The 25,366-nt window shown below is 36.6% G+C and overlaps 2 protein-coding genes across 9 annotated transcripts in view; both read right to left on the reverse strand.

Annotated features, from left to right (window-relative positions):
* nfya (nuclear transcription factor Y, alpha) lies at positions 1 to 7,879 on the reverse strand. 7 transcript variants are annotated; one of them, XM_073876219.1, is made up of 10 exons: positions 7,738 to 7,879; positions 5,877 to 6,011; positions 5,361 to 5,435; positions 4,211 to 4,357; positions 3,952 to 4,083; positions 3,729 to 3,838; positions 2,718 to 2,862; positions 2,459 to 2,635; positions 2,260 to 2,370; positions 1 to 609 (listed from the first exon to the last, which is right to left on the reverse strand). In XM_073876219.1, the coding sequence occupies exons 2-10, from the start codon at positions 5,955 to 5,957 to the stop codon at positions 550 to 552; spliced, it is 1,038 nt and encodes a 345-aa protein (XP_073732320.1). In that variant the 5' UTR covers positions 5,958 to 6,011; positions 7,738 to 7,879; the 3' UTR covers positions 1 to 549. The 7 variants fall into 7 exon arrangements, with proteins under 7 accessions (XP_073732320.1, XP_073732322.1, XP_073732321.1 ...); XM_073876221.1 differs by lacking the exon at positions 1 to 609 and having other exon boundaries at positions 1,351 to 2,370; positions 5,397 to 5,435; XM_073876220.1 differs by lacking the exon at positions 1 to 609 and having other exon boundaries at positions 1,351 to 2,370; positions 5,364 to 5,435.
* Positions 7,880 to 8,744: 865 nt separating this feature from the next.
* The window catches only part of sort1a (sortilin 1a), a 49,575-nt gene continuing 32,953 nt past the window's right edge, over positions 8,745 to 25,366 (reverse strand). The window contains exons 12-20 of one of the 2 annotated variants that reach the window (XM_055184139.2): positions 23,137 to 23,239; positions 16,929 to 17,100; positions 16,664 to 16,854; positions 16,369 to 16,558; positions 12,987 to 13,103; positions 12,795 to 12,903; positions 10,767 to 10,879; positions 10,542 to 10,662; positions 8,745 to 10,162 (exon numbers count right to left, since the gene is read on the reverse strand). In XM_055184139.2, coding sequence (XP_055040114.2) covers positions 10,118 to 10,162; positions 10,542 to 10,662; positions 10,767 to 10,879; positions 12,795 to 12,903; positions 12,987 to 13,103; positions 16,369 to 16,558; positions 16,664 to 16,854; positions 16,929 to 17,100; positions 23,137 to 23,239 — 1,161 coding nt within the window. In that variant the 3' untranslated portion in view covers positions 8,745 to 10,117. Of the gene's footprint in view, positions 10,322 to 10,541; positions 10,663 to 10,766; positions 10,880 to 12,794; positions 12,904 to 12,986; positions 13,104 to 16,368; positions 16,559 to 16,663; positions 16,855 to 16,928; positions 17,101 to 23,136; positions 23,240 to 25,366 lie in introns of both variants that reach the window. The other variant, XM_055184140.2, reaches the window with a different exon arrangement.

A 25,366-nucleotide genomic window follows, 5' to 3' on the forward strand; every position in this document is an offset into this window, starting at 1 on the left:
TTTGTACAGAATGTCACCCTTTATTTTCATATAAGGAAGACATCAATATAAAGTACAAAGAACAGTGGGTTTTCATTATATGAAGTTGGTGAATGAACAGAAAGCAAGTGCATAGTAAATCGCAACATTTCACAGTCTGATCCAGTAAACAAAAACATCCAGCATAGTACAAAACAGACCTAATGGCGACTCACGTTTATTTTCTGAACAATTCTTATTTCACTTTATATTAAATAAGGAGATTGAACGAATTGAAATGACTATACAAATCGTGGATACATTTCATTTAAAATAAAAAGACTTTCTTCATAAATACATCACAAACACATTGTACCGCATACACCCGCCTGCCCATTCAATCTTAAACGCTTTACATAAAATCCTAATCTTTTCACGGTTTAACAGGATGGCAAAACTAAACCATGTGTCAGTCTATAAAAAAATGATTTACTGAATAAGACAAGATGAATGGTAGTTATAAACCATGAGTTGAAATGCAAGGGTCTCACTTTTTTTAATGAAATAAAAGACTGACTAAAACATGTGTGTTTATGCAACCTGAATCATTTGGGCAACTGTGTCCTCCTCTGCCTGATCCAGCTCTGCTTTCTGTGTGGAAAAGAGAGAGAGGATAAAGACTTCATCTCTATGGCATGCTTTAAAAGGATTGTTTGATGTTGCATGAACTCTTACCTGTCACTGCAAAAAATGGCTTTCTTACCTAGCATCTTTGTCTTGTTTTCGGTAGAAACATCCAAACATTCCCAAATCAAGATGCCCTGTCCCGATGAGCAAAATGACCCAAGAAAATCAATCTAGTTATTCGTGCTTAAAACAAAGCAAAAATATCTGCCAATGGGGTGCGAAAAAAAATCTTGAAATAAGTTTTCTTTTTTCTTAAACACTTAATTCAAACTACATTTTTTTAAATGATATTTTTGCTTGTTTTAAGCAGAAATTGACTTAAATTGTATGTTATTTGACAAGGAACTAGACTTATTTTCTTAGGTCATTTTGGTCATCAAGAAAATACATCCCGATTTAAGAATTTTAGACATTTCCACTGAAAACAACACAAAAAATACAATGAAAGAAAGCCATCTTCTGCAGCGTGTTAAAATCAAGACAAATGTCTATAAAATGAGTCTGATCTATACAAAATATTAGTAATGTGTTATATTAATACATTTTATATTTTTTAATCAAAGCTGTCCCTCATAGTTGGTATGTGACCCCTATAAATTCATAAAGATCAGGACAGAAATTTTAGTGGACCATAGAGGTCCCCTTGTGGGACCCCCTGACCCACCAACTAATTCAAATGTTTAACACTGGAAAAACGGCAAAGAATTGTGTAAAAATCCAAAATGAAAGTTTATTTGCATATATCATTTAGTAATGAACACAAATGCAATGCAAAGTCAAACACGAGCCCACATACAGCTCAAGGTGGATGAAACATAAGATGGCAAAAGCGACAACAAAGCAACAGCTCTGGGCAAAGACAGAAGAGCATTCAGGGGTGAAAGCCAAGCTATACATCACAAATGAAACAACCATATTTGTTTAGACCAAAAAAAAAGGAAAATGGACAAAGCTTTATACAGATCTCAGCATTCAGGAAATAACAACAGCAGTTTGGCTAGACATTTAAAGTATGGTAAGACAGACAGCAGAAATGCACAGAGAACAAACAAGCCAGAGGTGGAAATTTTACCTTTTAGTAGCAGTTTTAGAAATGAATGCTTTATTATTCACAGGATAAAATGTGTTAATCTCCCATGTTTATAGCTGGCACAGTCTTAACTTTCACCATTTGGCAGTAGTCAAGCATAAGTTATGCACACAAAGGTAACCATGAGCTTGCTCCAAGTATCAACGTGACCAAAAGGTGTTAAGCTATATATTTAAATAATTAAAATAAAAATCTCATAACAGAAAAGCATTTATAAACATGGGGATTCATTTTTACATAGTATTTACTATATACTACAACACTAAAATCTCAGTATACATGTTGGGTTTTATTCGGCAGTAAATTTGCAGACAGAAACAGGGTTTAGATGAGAGTACATAAAGACACATGAGGTAGCTCGGGCACATAGCCACAGCGTATGGATGGTCTAAATTAAATTAGGTGTACATGGTGATTTCAGTCTCTCGGCTGTGATAGGGGTTGAAAAACCTGTCGTTAGGTTACCCCAGGGGCGGGGCAGAGGTGGCTGCCCAATGAGAGCTGAGCTCAAGCCCCTCGCTCACCTTTAAGGCCTGCAAAGCCATTTCCTCCTTTTCCTTAGGAGAGAAGAAGCGACCACCGTCTCCACGTTTCCGGCCCATGGCGTGACGATGGCGAGACTCGTGCAGGTATTTCTGAAGGGATGAAAAACAACACATATTAGTTAGGTGATAATATGTTGCACAAAAGAAGTTAAGACAGTAGTATTATAGTTGTACATACTCTTCTCTCTTTGGGTATCTTGCCCTCCGCCTCTAGTTTGGCACGTGCTTGTCTCCTCTTGAGAATCCGGTGATACTGTTTAGCATTGACATAGAGAGGCTCCTCCTCCAGCATCTCAGCACCAGGAAGTGGAATACGCTGCATGGTGGGTACCGAGGCGCCACCCCCAGGGACCATCTGATTCACACACAAATGTAAGACCAAACCGAAAAGCAATTTTTTATTCTAAACTGAAAGACAGAGTGTCACAAAGGCTTACCATGACCATTCCTCCAGCATTGACCATGTTTCCTGCCATGGGCAGAGTAACGGTCACTGTGCCCTGACCGGTGTTGGTGTTGTTTGTGTTGGATCCAGCCGAGACCAGCTGGGCTCCGGCTAATGACGATGCGGGAATGGTGATCATTCCTGGATGAAAAAAATTCAACGATTCGTCATTACAGACCAGACAAAGGGAAACACATGTACCAGGATCGTAACACTTTGAAGGAATGGCTGAGGTTGGAAGCATGCTGGTGTTTAGTCTCTTCAGGGTTTCCACACCTAGTTAACTTCAAATTCAAGGACCTTTCAAGGACTTTCCAGGTCCAATACCCTTAAATCCAAGACTAGATGTGGGGACACATTTCAAGTGAGAGCAAGGTTGCACCGTGATATCCTTTAAAGATACATTGTTACAGTTGCCTTTCGAGGGAACTCGCGCTGCGTCACTGCGGTGACACTTTGGGGACGCCTCCAAGGGTAAGTGCGTCTCAAATATCAAATTCAACCAATGGTGAGGCTTAACGACAAAGACAGGGTGACGCGGAAGCCAGGAAGTATATCGCTATCTGAAATATTGCCAAAGACGGCTTTACAGGGATGCAGGAAGTATGACAAGAGGACGCAGCGTCTTGGTCCCTTCTCAGGGAACAACAGTTACATACGTAACCCGAGACGTTTTCATGTGTCAAACACAACCATGCAAAAAAGCATTTTGGTATGAATCAACATTCGCATATATAAGATATAAGCATTTAAAGCAAACAGTTTAGCACGTGTACTTAAAAGGCTAGAAATGTTACGAAATTATCCTACACTACACAGGGATTCAGGGAATATGGATTTTTTTCCAAAAAAAAAAAAAAAATAGATTCAAGCACTTTCAATGACCTGTATCTATCTATGCATGTATATTTTCAAAAACTTCCCAGGGCCTTCAAGGATTTTAAGGACCCGTGGGAACCCTGTCTCTTGTTTTAGGGTGATTGATGTTTAGTAGGGTATTTGTATTCCTTGCTGTAAGATGGTTCCATCAGCGTTTACAGGCTGATAAACGATGGTCTGTCCCTCAGCAGTTTGTGCCACCTGCTGTCCCTGTACGGTTATCTGCTGTTGACCCTGATAAAAACAGTGCACATTATTCATCGCAAATGCATATTGTTTTGTGTGTTGTACTGTATGTTTTATATACACTTATATACCATTTACAAAGTTTTGGACACTGTATATACCTGGTTCTGTCCGGCTGTGACCGCAGTCTGTGGCTGTTGAATTATGATCTGTTGGGTCTGTCCTTGTTGACCCTGTAACTGTAAAGTCTGTCCGCCCGGAAGCTGGATCTGACCCGGCTGTACCAACTGAATCTGTGCCACAAACCAACTAACGTTTTATTATCAAACTAATATATAATTGCTCATCTTTATGTTACACCGCCAATGCAAAGTTAACATTTGAGATGCAAGAGAGACTGTGAGCATAAAATCCACTTACCTGCTGTAGCCCTTGTGTACCTGAAACAGGTACCTGCATGATGGTTTGACCCTGTCCACCTGTCATTGCCTGTACCATTATGGGCTGTCCAGAGGATGTGATGAGCTGACCGCCGCTGACTTGTACCATGAGAGGTTGCCCTTGAACCTTAAAAAAGATACAGAAAAAATCAGTTTAAAAGAATTTCAACAACTGTGATACTAATAATATGGGCATGGCTCTTATAGTGAACTTACAAAGATGAGGTTATGAGACAGTTCAAGACAACACAAAACACAAATGCATGCAAGAAAATGCAATGCATGTGAACGTACATAACGTAAAACTTTAGCAAATAGTTGGCAGTACCCACCGGAAATTCTGTAATGCATTTAGCAAAACAAATCATGCTGAACCTCATGCACGTGTGACATTGAAAGTCTGTGTTGTATACAGTGTTGGGGGTATGCATAACAAGTAACGCGCATTAAGTAATAATATTACTTTTTTTAATAACGAGTAAAGTAACGCATTACTTTATAAATGTACACATTAATATTTGAGTTAATTTTTTATAAAAAGTCATGCGAGTTACTTTTCAGTTTAATTAATTCAATTTAAAAAATTAAAAATGTGCTAAATTTAATTGAACATATTAACATAGAATTACGAACTATGTGCGCCTCAGCGGGAACAGTTTGAGTCAGAAACAGAGATGGCAGACCAGAGCTTGACAGTTTTGCAATCATAAAAAAACAGCTGCAAGACCTGAAAAATATCAAGCCTCAGCCAAGTAACAAAAAGTAACGCAAAAGTAACTTAAAAGTAACGTAAGCATTACTTTCCATGAAAAGTAACTAGGTAACGCAATTAGTTACTTTTTTGGGGTGTAACTTAATATTGTAATGCATTACTTTTAAAAGTAACTTTCCTCAACACTGGTTGTACAACAAAAAGTAAGTAATAACAAAAAATTGATGCTGCATGATAATGCGAGCTGTATAACAGATGCCTTAAGCTGCTGATTCAGAGACAGTATCGGATACCGTAACACTGCACATGTCATCCTTGCAATGCAACGCCTAAACTGTTCACAGATCAGAGCTGACGAGAGTTGACATAGCATGCATGAATATTTATAGACAGCAGAGGGTCTCAGAGAGCCAACAACTACCTGCAGAACCTGCTGGGCTGCAGTCTGGCCTACCTGAGGCTCAGTCTGCAGCTGCAACGCAGTCACTGTCCCCTGGACCAGAGATAAGGGACTGTTACCATACTACAAACTACTGACCTGTAGATTAGTATTCATACATAAACCCTTTTCTAATGTTGACACAACTTAATTTTATTCTACACATATCGTACTGTGCAAAGGTCTTGCCCCCCATGCCACCATTAGATGGTTGTATTTGCAATGGTATAGAGATGACATATAATTACTTCACAGTCTCTTTATTAGAATACATCTAGAAATTACAGGAAATTTGTAAAAACAGAATCAGATAATAAGCTCAAGTGTCAAGTATTAATGTGACCTCTCCTTAAACTTGAGCAACCTATATGTTAAGGCTTAGTATTAGCTATATTAATAACATTAGCTTATGCATCTTCACAGCATGCTACAAAAGTGCATTCAGCACATCAGATACTGTTTGTAAAGTTCCCAGCATGAGTCAAATCAAACCACCTGTTGTTGGATCTGTCCACCGCTGGTCTGTACCACTATCTGTTCTCCGGTGGACGTTGTGGCGGTAGTGTACTGCTCCATGCTGGACGTCTGACCGCTGCGCTTTGAGTTATGAGATCAGTACACAACACAAATCTGAAAAACAAGAGTAACATAGCAATTTATACATCTGAAGACAAACATTGATGCCACTATTGAAGTTTTGGTTTGTGACTAGTCCTATGTCTAGCGTTGGAGAAAATATAAATGTGCAGATTCTCAATTAGAGTTTTACCCAGGTAAAAGTAGTACACTTCCATAGTGTACTTAAAGTGCTTTATTTTCGCACACTAATTTTGTACTTAATATACAAAAAAATTATCTTTAGTACTTTTTAAGACGTTCTTAAGATTATCTAAGTGTACTTATTTGTGCTATTTTGAGACACCATAAATATGAACTAAAAAGCACTTTTAACATACTACCTCTGTATTAAAAATGTATTTAGTTAACACTTTCATACAAAGATGGGTTCAAATGTACTACAAGTGGTACCTAAACAGATTTTTTTAAGTACATTTTTAGCACATTTTAGTTCATATTTATGGTGTCTCAAAATAGCACAGTGAAGTACACTTAGATGTTCTTAAGATTATCTCAAGAAGCACCAAAGAATCATTTTTAGTACATCAAGCACAAAATCGGTGCGCAAAAACAGAGCATCTGAAGCACACCCTGGAAGTGTACCTCTTTTTCACCTGTGTAATCTGAAACTTAGGCAAAACAATTAGCACATTTGAAAAAAGAGGACTTGTAAACATCCAGAGATATTTATTATATGAGGTCACTGGCTATATGTGAGAACAACCATTATAGTAAACATGTTTTGACCATAGTTTCAATAGAAACAAATAGTTTTACTAGAAATATCATGGTTAAACCATGGTTACTATAGTAAAATCATGGTATTTTTTAATAGGGACAGCAGGGTAACGAAATGCACTATATATACACAGAATGTATCCTTTTTTTTTGGTATGTAACAAATATGCAATAAAGTACACTATTGGGAAATGAATATGATACGCGTTAATTCAGTACCATGGTACCATAAATGGATTCTTTATAAGATGTAGATTACAAGCATTTCAATGTTAAAACGATGTAAAATCTACTGTAAATAACAGAAAAACTGGTATGTTACAGTATACTACAGTAAATAACATGTTCGTGTTGTCATACTTTGCATCAGTCGTTGTTGCATTGTTTCGCTTTACGCGTCGCGTCTTTGAATTTGACATACGCATTGACAGAGTGTCTTTTATTAACTTAATTCTCTCACAAACGAAACTTATTTATACCTTTTGAATCGTGTTTTTAAAAAATTTAACCCATATGTAGCTTAAATGTGATGCTATATGCTTTCTTTGTCTTACGTTAACATTGTTGGCCTCGTAGCACAACCTCAATGTGTTCTCGAGCATAAATATATATTCCCAACAAATCAGTATTAAAACGAAATTGAAGATGATATAACATTTAACTCAGACTATTTAAACCGGTTCAATACAAAAATACACGATTAAATAATGTTGAAAGGCAAAGAACATTTAAACAAAGAGCGGCGCCAAACAGGGCCTATTCGAGACGCCAGCTATGCCTAACGTAAAACATTACAAATATATCATTTAATGAATGTTTTAATTACACAATTACAGACATAATCGCTCAGGCCGTCCACACAGCGTGGACTCTGACACACACAATCCACACTATTCCTGTTTATAATGATTTTAGTCATTTGGTTGGTCGGTCACACACCAATCCCCGGCTAACCAAGCAAGTCCCGTCCCCTCCCCGCGCAGCAGCCGCGCTCACTCACCGTCTGCGCCGCCGCCCGATGAACCTCTGATTGGCTCTGATAGCGGCGCCTGGAACCCAATCACACAACGCGTCTCAGTCAGGAGCCAAAATGGCGCTCAGCTAAAAACTCACGATAAACAGTGCACGCGACGCCCCGCCTACACTACGCAATCCACGCCTCAGTTCGAGCTGTGGATGTGAATATAGATTGAGAAAATAAAATAAAAATAATAATGAAAACAAAAATTAAATGTAGAAAACAAATACAAATCTGTAGGCTTATTTATTTTACAGGTATGAATGCACGTAATAATGGTTCTCACTGAAAAATATGATATTCAAAGCAAGAAAATGATTTTTTTTTCTTGTAGTATGTGTGTTTGTTAATTTTTTTAAATGGTTCTCACTGGAAAATGTGATATTCAAAAGCAAGAAAATCTTTATTTTATATATATATATATATATATATATATATTTTTTTTTTTTGCTGTGTTATTGTTGTAGTATGTGTGATTATTACATTTTTACAAATTGATACTTTAATTACTTTTGAATGCACGTAATAATGTTTCTCACTGAAAAATATGATATTCTAAAAGCAAGAAAATCTTTATTATATATATATAAATATTTCCGTGTTATTGTTGTAGTATGGGTTTGTTAATTTTTTACAAATTGATTTTTCAATTATTTTTGAATGCACATAATAATGGTTCTCACTGGAAAATATGATATTCAAAAAGCAAGAAAATCTATATATATATTTTCCATATGAGTTTTCCAACCCAGTGCAAATATTTACTGCACTATAAACAAGAACAGAGCCATGTTTATAATAATTAACTATATAATATATAATTCCATTAAATCTTAAATCCACTAGTGCATTTATCCATTTGACTTTGTTTTTATCAAAAACAACTTACAATTTATACATTTATGTGGGGATCAATCCATGACATTTGAGCTATTAGAACACTAGAATCATATCAAAGCATAAAAGTCAAGAAGATTCAAGTTCATGAGTTGAATCAGAAAATATTTCTTTATTGTTCTTGGCAGTCACATTTAATTGTACAGCGTTTACACTTTCATTCTACTGAAAACACATCTGCAGACTTCTCATTTTACATGCATATCCATATATGAAATGTGTGGTCCATGTCATCTACAGCCCCTGAGGTACAGTATATATCTATTATTACATCATACGTGCAAAGAACAGCACTTAATCAGCTTAGTGACTACTTATTAGCTTATTTATGAGCTGGCAGTCAACGCAATCCCAAAAAATATACATTTTCATATTGCATTAGACCGCTGAATAGGTACATTTATTACTGTCAAACATCCCCATGGAGGATGTGTTTGGTAACCTAAAAGTTTTGTTAACATTAAACATTTTGTCTTTATAACTATTGCAGATTGATATTGCATTGAAATATATTTAACGTAATAGTTTACGGTCTAACCCATGCCATATTAAGATGATTGAAAACTACGCTTTAAAACAAAGAGTGCCATCTCTTGTATAATTTCCCAAATTTCTGTCAATCTTTTCGTTCTGTCCTGGCATTATAACATTGTACAAAACAGAAAATATTGATAACAGTGGTATGGGAACATCCAAATAAAAATAGTTCACTAAAAGAGCATACTGTGTGTGATATATAATATATTCAAGCACACAGCAATAGTGGAGAAATGCCTATGAATGTCACCAGTTAAAGACAAAACAAGGGTCGATTATGAAACGAATAAAGGTTAGCTAAACTAGCTTCTTAAAGATCCGACTTGTTATAGTAAATCTCCCAGTGTTATTCAACTAAACCCAACTAACTAACTAACTAACTCCAACATACTTTTATGGTTACCGTCCATGTAACAGTCAAACGTGACGTTTAGTTCTTAAGCCACTGGAATTCAAATGACATGTCCTCAATGTTAAAAAGTTACTAAGAGCGTTCCCTCGTCTTTTTATTTGCTCAACACTATCCACCATCAACATTGGACAGGCTAGATGCTCCTCTTTTAAACTAGATTTCAATAACCAAAGATGTTAAAAAGAAGTTTCTTAAGGTGAGAAAAGCAGAAAGATACTTTGGTGAAGTTAAATACCTGATGCAGGATAACCAGCCACGCAAAAATCAGTTTTAATGAATCAAAGCTTGTGTCTGATGTTAACTAATACTCACATAACAGAGGATTGTCCTGTCTAAAAAAACTCTGCAAGCAATGTGACTTCAACACGTCACTGTCAATTCTCATAAACTTGGCAACTGTCAATTTAAAGTCACATGTTTTTGCGCATTTCACATACGCACATGTCAATACATATTTCAGCAGTTCAAAAAACTCTTTTGGGAAACTTCTGTCAGTCCTGTCCTCGACGACTGTGGTCAAGTCTTGTTGGATTGAATTAGAAGATGGAAGTTTGGTTCCAACTAATCAAATCGAAAAAAGACACATCAAAGTCAGAACGTGTGTCATAATCTGGTAGGGTTGGAACGCAGATATAAATGCGCAGGTCACGGGAAGGGTATTGTTGTTTCACTTTAATAGAATTAGATATGGTCCATCATTGTCTGTCACTCTAGAAGATCCTAAAAGAGTACAGATATACAATCACAGCATTAATTCTAATGGTCTAATCAGATTCAATGGATTATGCTAAGATATGCTAAAAGTGCTAGCGCCAGACCCGAAGATCAGCTGAATGGATTTCAAAACGATAAGAATCAAATGTTAAACTCTAGGGGAGCTGGAAAATGGGCATATTTTCAAAAAAAAGTGGAATGTCCCTTTAAGCAGTAGTATATATACCTCATCTGAATCATCATGGTATTGCGTCTTTCCAACCTCCAATGTGTCCAGATCATCGACACCTTCAATTCCATTAGCTTCAGCATGCTGCTGTAGAACAGAGTACCTGTGTACCAGGAACCTACCGGAGACATCAACAATAAGTCGAGATAATTTTTGTTCGGTACATCAAATGACACAATCTTCAATCTAAAATGTGATTTTTAGGAAAACGTGGTTACCAACCTTCCTCCACAAACATATTTTTTGATGAAGATAACTCCAGCGACGACACTGATTAACAGAAGTGTGATGATCACAGCTACTATAACAGCTGAATGGACCGACTGAGTCTCTATCTGAGAAATGCATGATTGGGACAGAAGAGGGACAAGATTTTCATTTTAACATTGTTAAGGGCAAACAAAAGGTATAAAATCGAATATATTGCAAATCTAAAACAAGTTAATTATATATTAATTATATTAATATTATATAATTATCAATTAATTGTTAAAAGCATTTAACATGCCCAAATTAATATTGAAACTTTTTTACATGGCTTTTTGCAGATGCATTTATCTAAACCCACTTAAAATATACTCAAGCTATACATTTGATCCGTATGTGGGCCATTTTACAGATTTGGTGTCATTTCGGTCCCCAAGATGCATGTTAATCATACACCAAAGTTAAACTATATAATTTAAAAAAAAAATAATAAAACCTACATAAATCACTGAAAAACAGCATTTTTTATCCATCTCTATACTTTACCTTAAAATATAAAGCAAACAATTTTTCAAACATCTTTTTTTGGCATTTTTGTGTGGGTCCATATCCCACCTTTCCTTTACATATTTTTTTTTACCATTGAAAAAGTCATTTTATTTTAGATAAAATACACATTTTAGTCCCCAGGATTTTACTCAGTCCTGTTACCCAACACACTACCCCCTCTGAAAGTCACATTTTCAAGAGGAAGTTACATCATCTGGATCTTTTGAAGGCCATGTGACGATCAAAAGTTACTTTTCTCACTTTCTTTTCTGTATATTTTATGATATTGATGCTATAACTGTGAATATCAATCCTAATGTTCAGTCCTGTTACTTATCCTATCCTTAGTCCTTGTTAATTATTTCTTTGATGTTAATGGTTTATATAAAAAAGGTAAATCACTAGAATGTGCTCAGTGTCTTCATGCTATTAGCACATATTTAATGCAACTATATTTCATGTAGTTGCTAAATCTATGCTAAAACTCAGTCCTGTTACACTGCAAAGAATGATTTTCAAGAAAAAATTGTTAGTATTTTTGTCTTGTTTTCAGTAAAAATATCTAAAAATTCTTGAATTAAGATGCTTTTTCTTGATGAGCAAAACGACCCAAGAAAATAAGTCTAGGTTTTAGGCCAAAAATATCAAATTTGAATGATTTTGTGCATAAAAAAAGCAAAAAAAGCAAAAAAAAAAAAAAAAAATCTGCCAATGGGATAAGCAAAATTTTCTTGATTTTTTCTTGAAGTGAGTGTTTAAGAGAAATTTTCAAGATTGTTTTGCTTACCCCATTGGCAGATTATTTTGCTTGTTTTATGCACAAAATCACCCAAACTTGACATTATTTATTTAAAAACTAGACCTATTTTCCTAGGTCGCTTTGCTCATCAAGAAAAAGCATCCCAATTCAAGAATGTTCAGACACCTTCACGGAAAACAAGAAAAAAACACTAAGAATTATTTTTCTTAAAAATCATTCCTCGCAGTGTACCAAAATGCCTCCATTCTCCATTAAGAAACCATGTTAAAAAAAAACTTAGATTGTTACCTAAGATTGACCACTACTTTTTTAAAAGTAACATATCTGCATTATTAGATTATGGGGCAGTTTTCCAGACAGAGTTTAGATTAATCCAGGACTAGGCCTTAGTTATATTAGGACATTTAAGTAGTTTTGTACAAACAAAACTTACAAAAAACAATAATGGTGTGCATCTTGAGCCAAAGCAATTTCACTGATATATGTTAAGATATGTCAGTACAAGGTGTTTTTAAATTAAGGCAGGTCAAATATGCATTTTTGTCTGGGACTAGAGTAAGCCCGGTCTGGGAAACCACCCCTTGGTGTTAAAAAATGATTAAAAATGAACTTCAATTTTGATGAGTTACAACATGCAAATGGCACCGATTCGGTGGAATGGTCCATGTGCGTTCCTTGGATTTCAAACCCATGACCTTTGTGGTGCACATGGTCACCGTAACATAAAGACATACCAGTAGTTCTTGTCTGAACAAGTTACTGACACACTTCTTGCTCAGATCAACCTCTTTTCTCTCTGGAGTTATTCCACCTTCACAGCGATCTCCTGGAATCTTCCTGTAACTACATTTACATACAGCATAGTGTTAGCGCTTCAGGATCTCTTGTGAGAGGAAGCGAGAGAAAAGCGCAGAGTGTTTTGTTACCCGCTTGTCTGAAGTTGCTCTTTGCGTCCATGCAGGCAGAACTCCAGTGAATGACCAATAAGATCGGGTTGCTCCACGCACACAGAGCTGTTGTCCTCATGATAAAACCCAAAGTCACTATCAGCAAAAAAGACTGAGTTAAAATCATGGACTGAATATGCAGCGACTATTTGAATATAAATGCAGTGTGTTGTAAATCACGTTGTCTTTTTGAGCATATTTGAAATGTTAAAGTGATAGTTCACCCAAAATTGAAAATAATGTCATTAATGTCTCACCCTCATGTCGCTCCAAACTCCCAAGACCCCCGTTCATCTTCTGAACACAGTTAAGATGTCTTAGATTTAGTTCGAGAGCTTGTTGACCCTTCATTGAAAATCCATACTGTAGACTGTATATGTCCAGAAAGGTAATAAAAACATCATCAAAGTAGTCCATGTGACATCAGTGGGTCAGCCAGAATGCGCTGAACCATCGAAAATACACCTTGGTCCAAAAATAACAAAAACTACGACTCCATTCAGCACTGCCCCCCCTCCACGTCTGTTGCGAATCGCATGCACGAGACCAAAGTCATGTGACGTGTTATCCTCAGACATGTTTGCGAAGTTTTTTTTCAAACACAAAAAACAGCTGGGGCGCACCAGATAACACGTCAGCCGCATCGTACATCATCCGCGTCATGTGACTTTGGTCTTGCGCATGCGCCTCACAACAGACGCGAAAGAGAAGACAATGCTAAACAAAGTCACAATTTTTGTCATTTTTAGACCAAAATCCATCTTAGATGCTTCAACACATTCTAACCGACCCACCGATGTCACATGGACTACTTTGATGATGTTTTTATTACCTTTTTGGACAGTATACAGTACGTAGGTTTTTCAATGAAGGGTCAACAAGCCCCCGGACTAAATATAAAACATCTTGAAAATGAACGGAGGTCTTACGAGTTTGGAACGACATGAGGGTGAGTCATTAATGACATTATTTTCATTTTTGGGTGAACTATCCCCCTAATAACAAGTGTTAATGTGTTAGTAGTACAGTACAGTTACATTTATCCATTTGGCAGATATTTTATCTAAAGTAACTTAAAGTGCATTTAAAGGTGCAATTTGTAAGATATTTGCAGTAAAATCTCCAAAAACCACTAGGCCAGTGTTATATATTTTGTCCAGCTGATTACTATCAATATCTGTAATGTTTTCTACTACTTGTAAATCGTGAGAAAATTTCCATTCAAAACATTGACACGGGGCAGTGCAGTCTCCTGTCAATGACGTTAATATCCATGTGACCCTTTGTCACCACCTTTACTGACAGGTGTCGTGAGCAATTCGGTCCCCCCGAGCAATTCGGTCTCCCCTAGGACCCCGCGTGATTCCATTGGCTGAAAAAACTCCTCATGGGTAGTTTTCTTAGGGCCTTATTACAATTCCTACAAAATCGCGTTATGATTTATGTAGTTAGAACGTTGTTAAAATTACAATTGATGTCTTTTAAATGATATGTTTCATATAGTAGTATATAAATGAGGTTATAGGTGGGAGATCTACACATTGCTTGTGTAATTTTATTATTTAGATTATTATACTGTACCATTTCCACTTTTGACTGTCTACTTATACAATTACTTACTCATTAATTATACAAAACATGATTACTACATAGTTGAATCACACATTTAAATTATAATTATAAGCCATGATTACTACACTTTTACTATAAAAAAATATATTCCGTAAGGTATGTTAATAATTTACAAAAAATAAAAGTATTGCTTTTGTAAAGCAGATGATGACACAAAAGTGTCTGCAACATGAATATTAGTTTATTAAATTATTTTTTTAGTTAACTTTTATTTATTTTTTTAATTGATGCTTCTATTTTGTACAACATAATTAACTTGCTATCCGCGTATGCAGACGAGATATTGCAATGACAAATTTTTGAGCAGGCATTAGTGCTAGATACCAATTGGGGTCCTAGGGGAGACCGAATTGCTCGGGGGGACCGAATTGCTCATGACAACGTAACCCACATAAGAACACTGGTCGAGCTCGAAAAAATAAAATGGCGGCCAAGGAAGCGGCTGGAGCACAAATTTAGTGAAAATAAACGTATATTTTCACATTTTAAGCATTTTAATTTCATTTCTAGCGAGAAATTAGTATTGTAGTTTTCAAATATGTGATTAGTTATCACTGTTTTTATTTCAAACACGCTGCCTTTGAAGTGCGTCGGAAAGCCTTTCTCTGAGCGGCCTTCAGGCCTCCGAGTCCGAAGTCATGTCCTCATGAGGCAGCGAGGCCACAAGTCCTCACAGTCCTCACTGCCTTGAGTTTTCGGACGCAGCCAGTGTCGTGGACAAATGCGGAACTACGCGCTTGCTTATGGACTTATGGATATCTCTGTACCGTCTGCCGCTGGTTGTGTCAGCTCCTGTAAGCGTACGGGCCAACCAAACGACCCAAGAAGAGTTTGGAACAAAACGAGGGAGGATCAATTTGGTGTTGCATTATCTGGATAGAGAGAGCTTCACGACAACATTTAACTAGACCGAGATTCTGATCCTGCTTGTGTTTTACGCGATGGGTGAGTTGTTTTGATTCGTAACCCTTCAAAAAACTTATGCTATTATATTGATGACAACATTACTGTAATCAGCGCGTCTTCCCGCGGACGATATGCACATCAAAGGTATTGTGAGATTCTGATCCTGCTTGTGTTTTACGCGATGGGTGAGTTGTTTTGATTCGTTACCCTTCAAAAAACGTATGCTAATATATTGATCACAACATTAGTGTAATCAGCGCGTCTTCCCGCGGACGATATGCACATCAAAAGGTATTGTACAGCAATATAAATGGTCATTTTAAGACACTTCACAATAAGATTTGTACTGTCAATACATTATGTGAAAAATCATTGTAGATTGTAAGTTGAAAACTTAATTCTGAGCTGTGTTTACCATCGAATTTGGACTAATACTGTAATATCAATATGACTAACAATTTCGTTTTGAACATCACATATAAACTTACATAATGAAATAAACGATGTCATCAAATGCAACATTTATAAGACTTGATTACCTTATCCATCAACGTGATTTCTCGTTCTCGTCTGATTGATGGCTAAAGTTAAAGACTACAAATCCCATAATTCCACGCTGCTTCAGAGCGTCAGTAAACAACATCATTGTTTTTGTTTGATCTGGCGCCATCTTTCGGCACATAAATACAAATTGTATCTTTAAGCTATACAATTTTCATCAGCATGTGTGTTCCCTGGGTATCAAACCCACAACCTTTTGCACTTTGATCTAGCAACTGAGCTACATGAACTCTAGTAATATGGTTAGTAGAGTTATTTGTCCCATTGAAAGTCTGCTAGGGTACAGGGACACATGGTGGGCTCCTTGGTGACCGTGTAATCCCGCCCGTTCCAGCAGACCGAATCCTGTCGTAACCGTAGAAACCTCTCTTTGTATCCCAGCATGCATCCGTCAGCAGGGTCATTAATGTCACTCGAGTGAGCGAGCCATTGGATGTAGTCACTTTCCTGACCTGCAGAGGGAGTTTCAACTCATTTACATTTGAAAACTCCTTTTTTAAGAGATACTAAAGCAGTAAGGGGAAACATTTGGTCTTATGTTATGAATGTCTACTTACAGTCTCTTAAAAGCAACTGTCTGAAGTCTACAGTAACCGAAACCCAGTACTGATTGAGAAGCGTTTCCCTGAAGCCCCACAGACTGATGTTCATCGAACGGGCACCAGGTTCTGATGCCAGGCCAGTAAAGTATATCGGGTCATCGGTGAAATTATACACATGCCAACACTGACCTTCATCAGTTGAAAATCTATTAAAAAGTAAAGTAAATGTAAATTTGTAGGTAAGGCAAAAGACCACAAACAAGTTAGACAGTAAGCTCACTTGATCTGTGAGATGGGGTGCAATGGCTTGTGTTCAACAGCTACCAGCAGCCCCCCTGAATCCAGTATGGCGAAATGATGGGGGCCTTTCAGCGCATGAAACCACGTGTAACCCCCATCGTCCGACACATACACGTCTGGAGAAAGCACAGAAATGGCTCCTCCCACACTTCCTAATAATAGAGCACATGGAAACACAATGAGGAGCTTTGAGAGATTCGATGTACTGAGTTCACAGTGTTTTTTTACTACAGTATACAATCATGGGGCTGAGCGTTTTTAAATTACATATAGTGACTACTTACCAAAATATTTTACTTATAAATATGCATAATTCATTTTTTATTAATTACTTAATTAAATTGTTATACATAATTTATTTACCCTCACATCATAAATATGCATCATTTACTCACCCTCGTACCATCCTAGATGTTTATTACTTTTTCTTTAGTTGAACACAAGTAATTTTACAATAAAATGCACGGTGAAGCTCCAAACACCACACACATCCATCATTAAAGTCGAATCTCATTTGGTTTTACGTCTTGTGACTACTTTTCATATGCGTGCTTTGTCACAAGACAATCGAGATTCAGGGTTATCAATGTGCCAAATTCGAACCGTGCTAATCTCTACGGTTTAGTGGATATGCAACATTTTTATTGCTAAATAAGTTTAAAATATTGTTTAATCGTACTGTTTCACTTCATCAGACATTTATGAAGCCAATGAAGTCGTTAAGATTATTTGAATAATGGATATACAGTATGTGCTGTTTGAAGCTTTGCCATGTTGGGCCCCATATAAGAACATAATACGACAATTGTCATTTGTATTTGTCTGTGCTTAGCTTAAAAAAGGAAGTCAAATACATCCGGGATGGCATGAGGGTGAGCAAATTATGAGAGGATTTTCATATTTTGGTGAACTCTTCCTTTAAAGTCGCCATGAACAAGAAATCGCGATCGACTTTATTTCCATATTGTGATGTATTTTCGAGTGATTAACTTAATATCACAAGAGCAAAAATTTGTGGATGTGGCTTGTGTTTTTCACAATTGATTAGATTTAGAAAAGTAGGCGTTTCTTTTAGAAATGGAACTTGCAGCAGACTGACAGTTAGAGGGGGCGGGGTTAACAGATGCTCCGCCCAAGCCGTCTCGCTGACATCATCAAAAAAGGATCACCACAAAAGGGCGGAAGTAAATTTTTAGATTTTGATTATATGGTAGAGGTGTTAGTGAGACCAGCAGGGGGTGCTCACCCTGTGGTCTGTGTGGGTCCTAACACCCCAGTATAGTGACGGGGACACTATACTGTCAATAAGCACCGTCTTTCGGATGAGACGTTAAACCGAGGTCCTGACTCTCTGTGGTCGTTAAAAATCCCAGGATGTTATTCGAAAAGAGTAGGGGTGTGCCCCGGCATCCTGGCCAAACTTGCCCATTGGCCTACTAATCATCCCCTATAGATACTAATCATTGGCTATATCACTCTGTCTCCTCTCCACTAATAAGCTGGTGTGTGGTGGGCGTTCTGGCGCAATATGGCTGCCGTCGCATCATCCAGGTGGATGCTGCACATTGGTGGTGGTTGAGGAGATTCCCCCATTCATATGTAAAGCGCTTTGAGTACTGAGAAAAGCGCTATATAAATGTAATGAATGAATGAATGAATGAATGAATGATAGATTATTAGGGCACATTCATTAAAAAATAATAATAATGACCCACACGAATACATTTTAATAATGAACACAGCAATATTTCTTTAAAAAATAAGAATTGTCAGTTTGATTTCATGGGGACTTTAACCTCCTAAGACCCGAGCTTTGGTTTGTCTTTTTTTCAAATTTCTTCCAGATATTTGTGGTTAGGAAGAACCAATAACTATAATAACCAAATATTTTTCTTTGAACATGAAGCAGTGTTATTGTCCACATTTGTGTACAACAGGTTCCAGTTACATAGAATTAAGTATTATGATGCGTTTACACCAGACATGGAAGAGGCAGCAAGCGCGAGCGATTTACATGTTACGTCAATGCAAAGACGCAAATAGGCATCCTGCAGGACTGTAAGCGGTGCGGAGCGGTGTGACGCTCCGCTAAATATTCCGCTCTACTGTTCAAGTGCTCCACTCAGTCGCTCACCGCCCAAGCAAGCGCTCCGTTAACTTTCCGCTCACGCTCGCAAATAAACCAATTCCCGCTCAGATCCCGCTCCGACATAAAAAAAATATTTAGTAAGCCTAATTGTTTTCTGTACTGACGTTCTTGGATAATTGCATTTAATTAAAGTATTAGCTGATAAATAGCAGTTATGTACAGTTGTGTGTTGGCTATTAGACCTAGTTTAACTGATACGGATATAATTCAAATTATAAAACGGCTCGTTCTGGTTCTTCATTCTGATTGGTTGAAACGCGTTCTAAGCCGTGATAAAATACCCCGGTAAACCCACGGTTCAGACCGCATCACAAGTATCATTGCGCCACTGTTGCTGCGTACTGATTTATGAAAATAAACACCTCAGTCTTTAATCATTTTTTAATTTTTCTACCTTTGCACAATTATGGCGATATCCAGATAAATGTCAATAAATGAAACATTTCGTCAATAAAGAGAAAACGTTCTCTGAAGTTTTTTTTTGTCTTATTGATATTTCCGCTATTATCCACAAGATGGCAATCTTACCCAACTTAAACACTGAGGCATTCACTCGACACAACAGCGTTGTGGTGGATTTAGCGTGACGTGTGTTTTGATCAGGCTCTGAATCTGATCTCTTACAAAGTTCTTCACAAAAATGGAATTATCTCTGCTTTTAGCTGAAAATTTGAGAGGTGATAACTGATAAGACAACAAATGAAGGTAGGATGAAACGTTTTTTGATGTTGTTGGAAAGCGGATGGACTGTTCTTTCATTTGATATTTTATTTTTATTATGTTTATTTAAAGAAGATAATTTTTCTGTAAGACATTCAACTAAAACTGGGTGGCAACTTAAAAAAAAACGCTGACGGGGAAGCATATTTGATCATCACTTCAACAGTTGCACGATATAAATGTTAATGTATAAATTAGATGAATGGTGATTTATAAAATAAACACCACAGTCTTTAATCATATTTTCATTGTGCCTTTGCTGCGTCTCTGTTGTTTGTGAACTGCGCTCTGTTGCAGCCACACTTGATTCTGAGGAACTACTTTGTTTGGCGGAAGAGTAATATTTATACTAATATAATTACAACTTATTTGTGTTTTATTTTATAAAACCCCGCTAACGTTATGCATATGAAGTAACCGTTTTATAAACGCAATAAACCCCTCGAAGCGTTGGGTCACCAGTGCACTTCACAACAGCCAAGGGGCTTAGGCACTCCGCTTTGTGTCGTGCCTAACAACGCCCCTTAGCTGTTATAAAATGCACTGGCAACCCACCGCCTCTTGGGGTTTATTGCTTTATTAACAATTTGTTTCCACGACATCCACATGTTTTACTAATTCACAATTTTAAGTTATAATAAATGTAATAAGTAATTACGAAATATTATAACAATTCGTTCCCCTTACGAGAAAAAGATTAACAAACTATAATATTATATAAATATATTATTTGAAAAAACTAAAATAAATTGAAGAACAATTTCTTAACAAGAAGGTTTTTAAGTGCGAATTTACAGTGCATCGGTAAAAACAGAACACAGTGTCTTAAAGAAATTAAAATTAGACAGTATTTATGAACCTGTAAATGTACAAAACGAATGCAATACAGAATATTTATTTATGGCATTTTCAATAGTATATTAGTAAATAAATTAACATGTATCTATGAAAACGAATAAATTGTTATTTTGGCTAAATTAATCTGGATAGATCATTTTAGTCAGACTAAACATTTCATCATTTCAGTACAAGAACAAACTTAATGCTATCTATAACAACTTACATTTTATTCCAAATGTTACATGGTCGAAAATATGTAGAAATATGGCCTATACGAGAACAAATTACAGAACAAAAATGTTTAGGTCACACGGACCGAACGAAAAGCCGTTAATTAAGCGGACTCTCTGTAAAATCAACCCAGTCTCACCCCATGGCGTCAATATTTGACGCCACTTGACCATGCGTCAACAGTTGACGCGGAGGGTATACCTTTCGCGTCATTTTTTGACGAACTGGGGACTTCAATACTATCCGTTGCATTCTCTTTCCTATTTTCTTACCATTTTCGCGTCGGTTTAGGGTTAGATTTACATAATGACATCCCTACCCAAACCTAACCCTAACCCCAACGCCAGGTCGCGTACCTAATAGTATTGAAGTCCCCAGTTCGTCAAAAAATGACGCGAAAGGTATACCCTCCGCGTCAACTATTGACGCATGGTCAAGTGGCGTCAAATATTGACGCCATGGGATGAGGATGTGTTGGTAAAATAGAGGACGTGCTGAATCAGTCGAGTCGGCAGATTATCATCAATGTTTATAATGTTCCACAGATACTGTTGATGAAAAAAATTAATATCTAAATGTCCAGGTAAGTCAAGTGTTCAGTCAGTTAATACTTAATGCATCGGCGTTTTTGGCTACAGCTTCCTCATCCACGGAGTGGCCGCTGTACATACACAAAGAACTATAAATGTTTTTATTTTAAGTGGTTTTAATGCTGGTAAGCAATCAGTTATATTATGTACAAATATATTTGTATTTGTGTTGATCAGTTTAATTTATGAACCTGTAAATGTACAAAACGAATGCAATACAGAATATTTATTTATGGCATTTTCAATAGTATATTAGTAGATAAATTAACATGTATCTATGAAAACGAATAAATCATTATTTTGGCTAAATTAATCTGGATAGATCATTTTAGTCAGACTAAACATTTCATCATTTCAGTACAAGAACAAACTTAATGCTATCTATAACAACTTACATTTTATCCCAAATGTTACATGGTCGAAAATATGTAGAAATATAGCCTATACGAGAACAAATTACAGAACAAAAATGTTTAGCTCACGCGGACCGAACGAAAAGCCGTTAATTAAGCGGACTCTCTGTAAAATAGAGGACGTGCTGAATCAGTCGAGTCGGCAGATTATCATCAATGTTTATAATGTTCCACGCAGATACTGTTGATGAAACAATTTAATATCTAAATGTCCAGGTAAGTCAAGTGTTCAGTCAGTTAATACTAAAGGCACCGGCGTTTTTGGCTACAGCTTCATCCACGGAGTGGCCGCTGTACATACACAAAGAACTATAAATGTTTTTATTTTAAGTGGTTTTAATGCTGGTAAGCAATCAATTATATTATGTACAAATATATTTGTATTTGTGTTGATCAGTTGGATTAAAGTTATTTTAATCTTTAAAACTGCATCTAGATGCAGACGACGCTACAGTTATTCTGTCATCTTAGTTTCATTTCTTTCATTTATATATAAGGCTGGCGACTTCATTAAAACAATATTTGAACTCCATAACTTATTGCTAGCCATTTTTACAGATTCTCGAACTAGCAAATTACCAAAGGGCATTCTGGGATGAGCGAGCGGTGCTGAGCGTATTGAGCGAGTGGAGCGGAATTTTCGGAAATGCGCTCTGATGGAAATATTACCGCACCGCTCAACGCTCCGCTCCCGCTCCGCACCGCTCACATGCTCTGCTGTAAGCGCGAATGGCGTCGCATTAACCATTCAGGACATTGTTCTAGCAGTGACGTGATTACAGGAAGTGAACGGAGGCAGAAAAACAAAACAACCATTTAGGACAATCATCATGGCTACACGAGACATCTTCGTACTTTTACAGGCTTAAAAGGATCTTGTTTAGAAGAAAGTGAGTGAGGAGGTCGAACAATCTGGTAAGTTTACTCAACGTTCACGCATGAATGAAGCGAGTTATCAAAATGTTCAAGTGTCCAACTTCGCGCGAATAGCAAATTTTTGCCACCTCTTCCAAGTCTGGTGTGAACGCACAGTTATGGTGCTAGCAACAAAAAATGTGATGTCCACTTATGTAGAGACACCAGGTCTTAGGAGGTTAAGGATAAAACTACAAGATCCATAGTTACATAAAATTATACAATAAAACATTTACAACATAAAACATTACATTAATGCATACACTGACTGAACTGAATATGAGTCTGTGATAGTTTTATCGTATGATAGATAAAGTGGACTATAATCACCATGGGCCAGTATGAGTCCCACAGCATTGTGCTCTGTGAGAGGCAGCATGGGGACGTTCAGCTTCATAGAGATACTGTATTGGGCGTGGATATGCAGACTACACTGCAGAAGAGATCAGAAACACAAAAGTTAACATTTAAACACAGCATACATCAAAAACTACAACTTTTTAAATGTGATTTAACACATGCAACACAATGCAACAATGCAACACTCAATATGGCTGGGTGATTCTCACGAAACCATTGAAACACCACGGCACTAATAATTTTAGCTTTAAAATGTGTAATATAGTAACATTAAAAAGCATCAGAATTAACACAATACTGTGTTCTACCTTGCACAATGTGTGATTTCAACATAAGAATTTTTAATTGTAAATTTTATCTCATTTTCTGCTGAAATTCTCATTACCGCAATGTGTCCGGCTGTGTTTGAACATGCGTTATGTTGTAATTTAATCAAATTAACACAAAAATATTAAGGAAAAAAATAAATGGATTTTTGTGTTAATTTGATTAAAAGACTTTAGATGACAGAAAAAATATTTACTGAATATTCATGTATAATAATAATGAAGAAAAATTAGGAAAATGATGTGTCCCTGCCTGATGTTCTCATCCTCCGCAACACTTTTTGAGAACAGTTTAAGCACACATACAGAATTTTAATAAAGTTTGATTTTGAGTGACCAAGCACATGGACCAGTTACTTCAAGATGGCTACCAGGTAAGATCATTTTTTTACAGTTAATTTGAAATATTGTCTTGTCAGTGCTTACACGACATTTTGATTATCATTACCGCAACAGATGCTTATTAAATGTTAATTAATAGAAGCATAATACTTTGATTTTAAATGCATGTGCAGAATCTCCAAATTATGTTCTTTCAGGTTTGTCATGTCATTTTGAAAATATGTCAGTGTTGATGTTTTCTGACTGTTGCGGTAATGAGATTTTTTAGGACTAATTTTTAAAATTATGTTACAAAAAGTGTTAAATGATATGTAAAAGTTTTTAAATTAATGTTCCCATTTACTCCAGACTTTGTTTTTCAATGTCTGGTGGGAAAAAAAGTAAATTTAAGCAATTTTTACATTTTCATGCTTGACATTTTTAAAATCAAGTTTTCGTGAGAATCACCCGGCCGCTCTGGCGACGGAAGTCCCGCCTTCCAGTTAAAAGAACCAATCATCAATTTAAAAAAACCTGATGATTCTCTGGGGGAGGGGCTCTGTATAAAGTCGCGTGAGGCGCTTGACAACCTGTGCGCATGTTTAGTATCTGAAACAACTTCTAAAAAATGTGTTTTTAGCACAATTTAAGCTACAAAGGTTACAAAAGTTATTGTGCAGTTGAAGGTTTAATTGTTGGTCAGTAATATGTTGTTTAATTGTGATTTTAGCATGCGATTTTAGAGATATCTGTCTTTCCCCATTCAAGTAGATAGGACTTTATTCTTATTTAACTAAAATAACTGCCCAAAGTCGTAGCAAACATGGCCACCTAGGGGCGCGACTTCCCCACAGGGACTTTGACACTATAATTATTATAACAGCTTCTACAAAAACTATAATTGAACATTTTAAAGGAAAACACCACCGTTTTTTAATGTTTCACTATGTTCTTACCTCAACTTAGACGAATTAATACATATCTCTTTTTTCCAGTGCATGCACTTGGTCTTTGTACGGCGCGTCGTGGGTGTGTTAGCATTTAGCCTAGCCCCATTCGTTCCTTGGGATCCAGACAGGAATGAATTTGGAGGCCACCAAACACTTCCATGTTTACATTATTTGAAGACTGTTACATGGGGGGTTACATGAGTAAGTATGGTGGCACAAAACAAAACGTGGCGATTTTTCAAACGGTCAGGAGAGTAGTTAAGCGGATATGATGTTACTGCGCGCCGAGGTCGGAGTGCTTCAAAAGTCCTCTTTCGCCATACAATATAGTTCTCATTTTTTATCTGCTTAAAAAATGGCCACGTTTTATTTTGTGCCACCATACTTACTTGGGTAACTACTCATGTAACAGTCTTTAAATAAGGAAAACATGGAAGTGTTTGGTGGCTTCTAAATTCATCCCTGTTTGGATCCTAAGGAATGAATGGGGCTAGGCTAAATGCTAACATATTCACAACGTGCTGTACAAAGATTAAGTGCATGCATTGAAAAAAGAGAGGTATGTATTAATTCGTCTAAGTTGAGGTAAGAACATAGTAAAAT

This window comes from Misgurnus anguillicaudatus, chromosome 14 (genome assembly GCF_027580225.2).
Source record: "Misgurnus anguillicaudatus chromosome 14, ASM2758022v2, whole genome shotgun sequence".
NCBI lineage: Eukaryota > Metazoa > Chordata > Actinopteri > Cypriniformes > Cobitidae > Misgurnus > Misgurnus anguillicaudatus.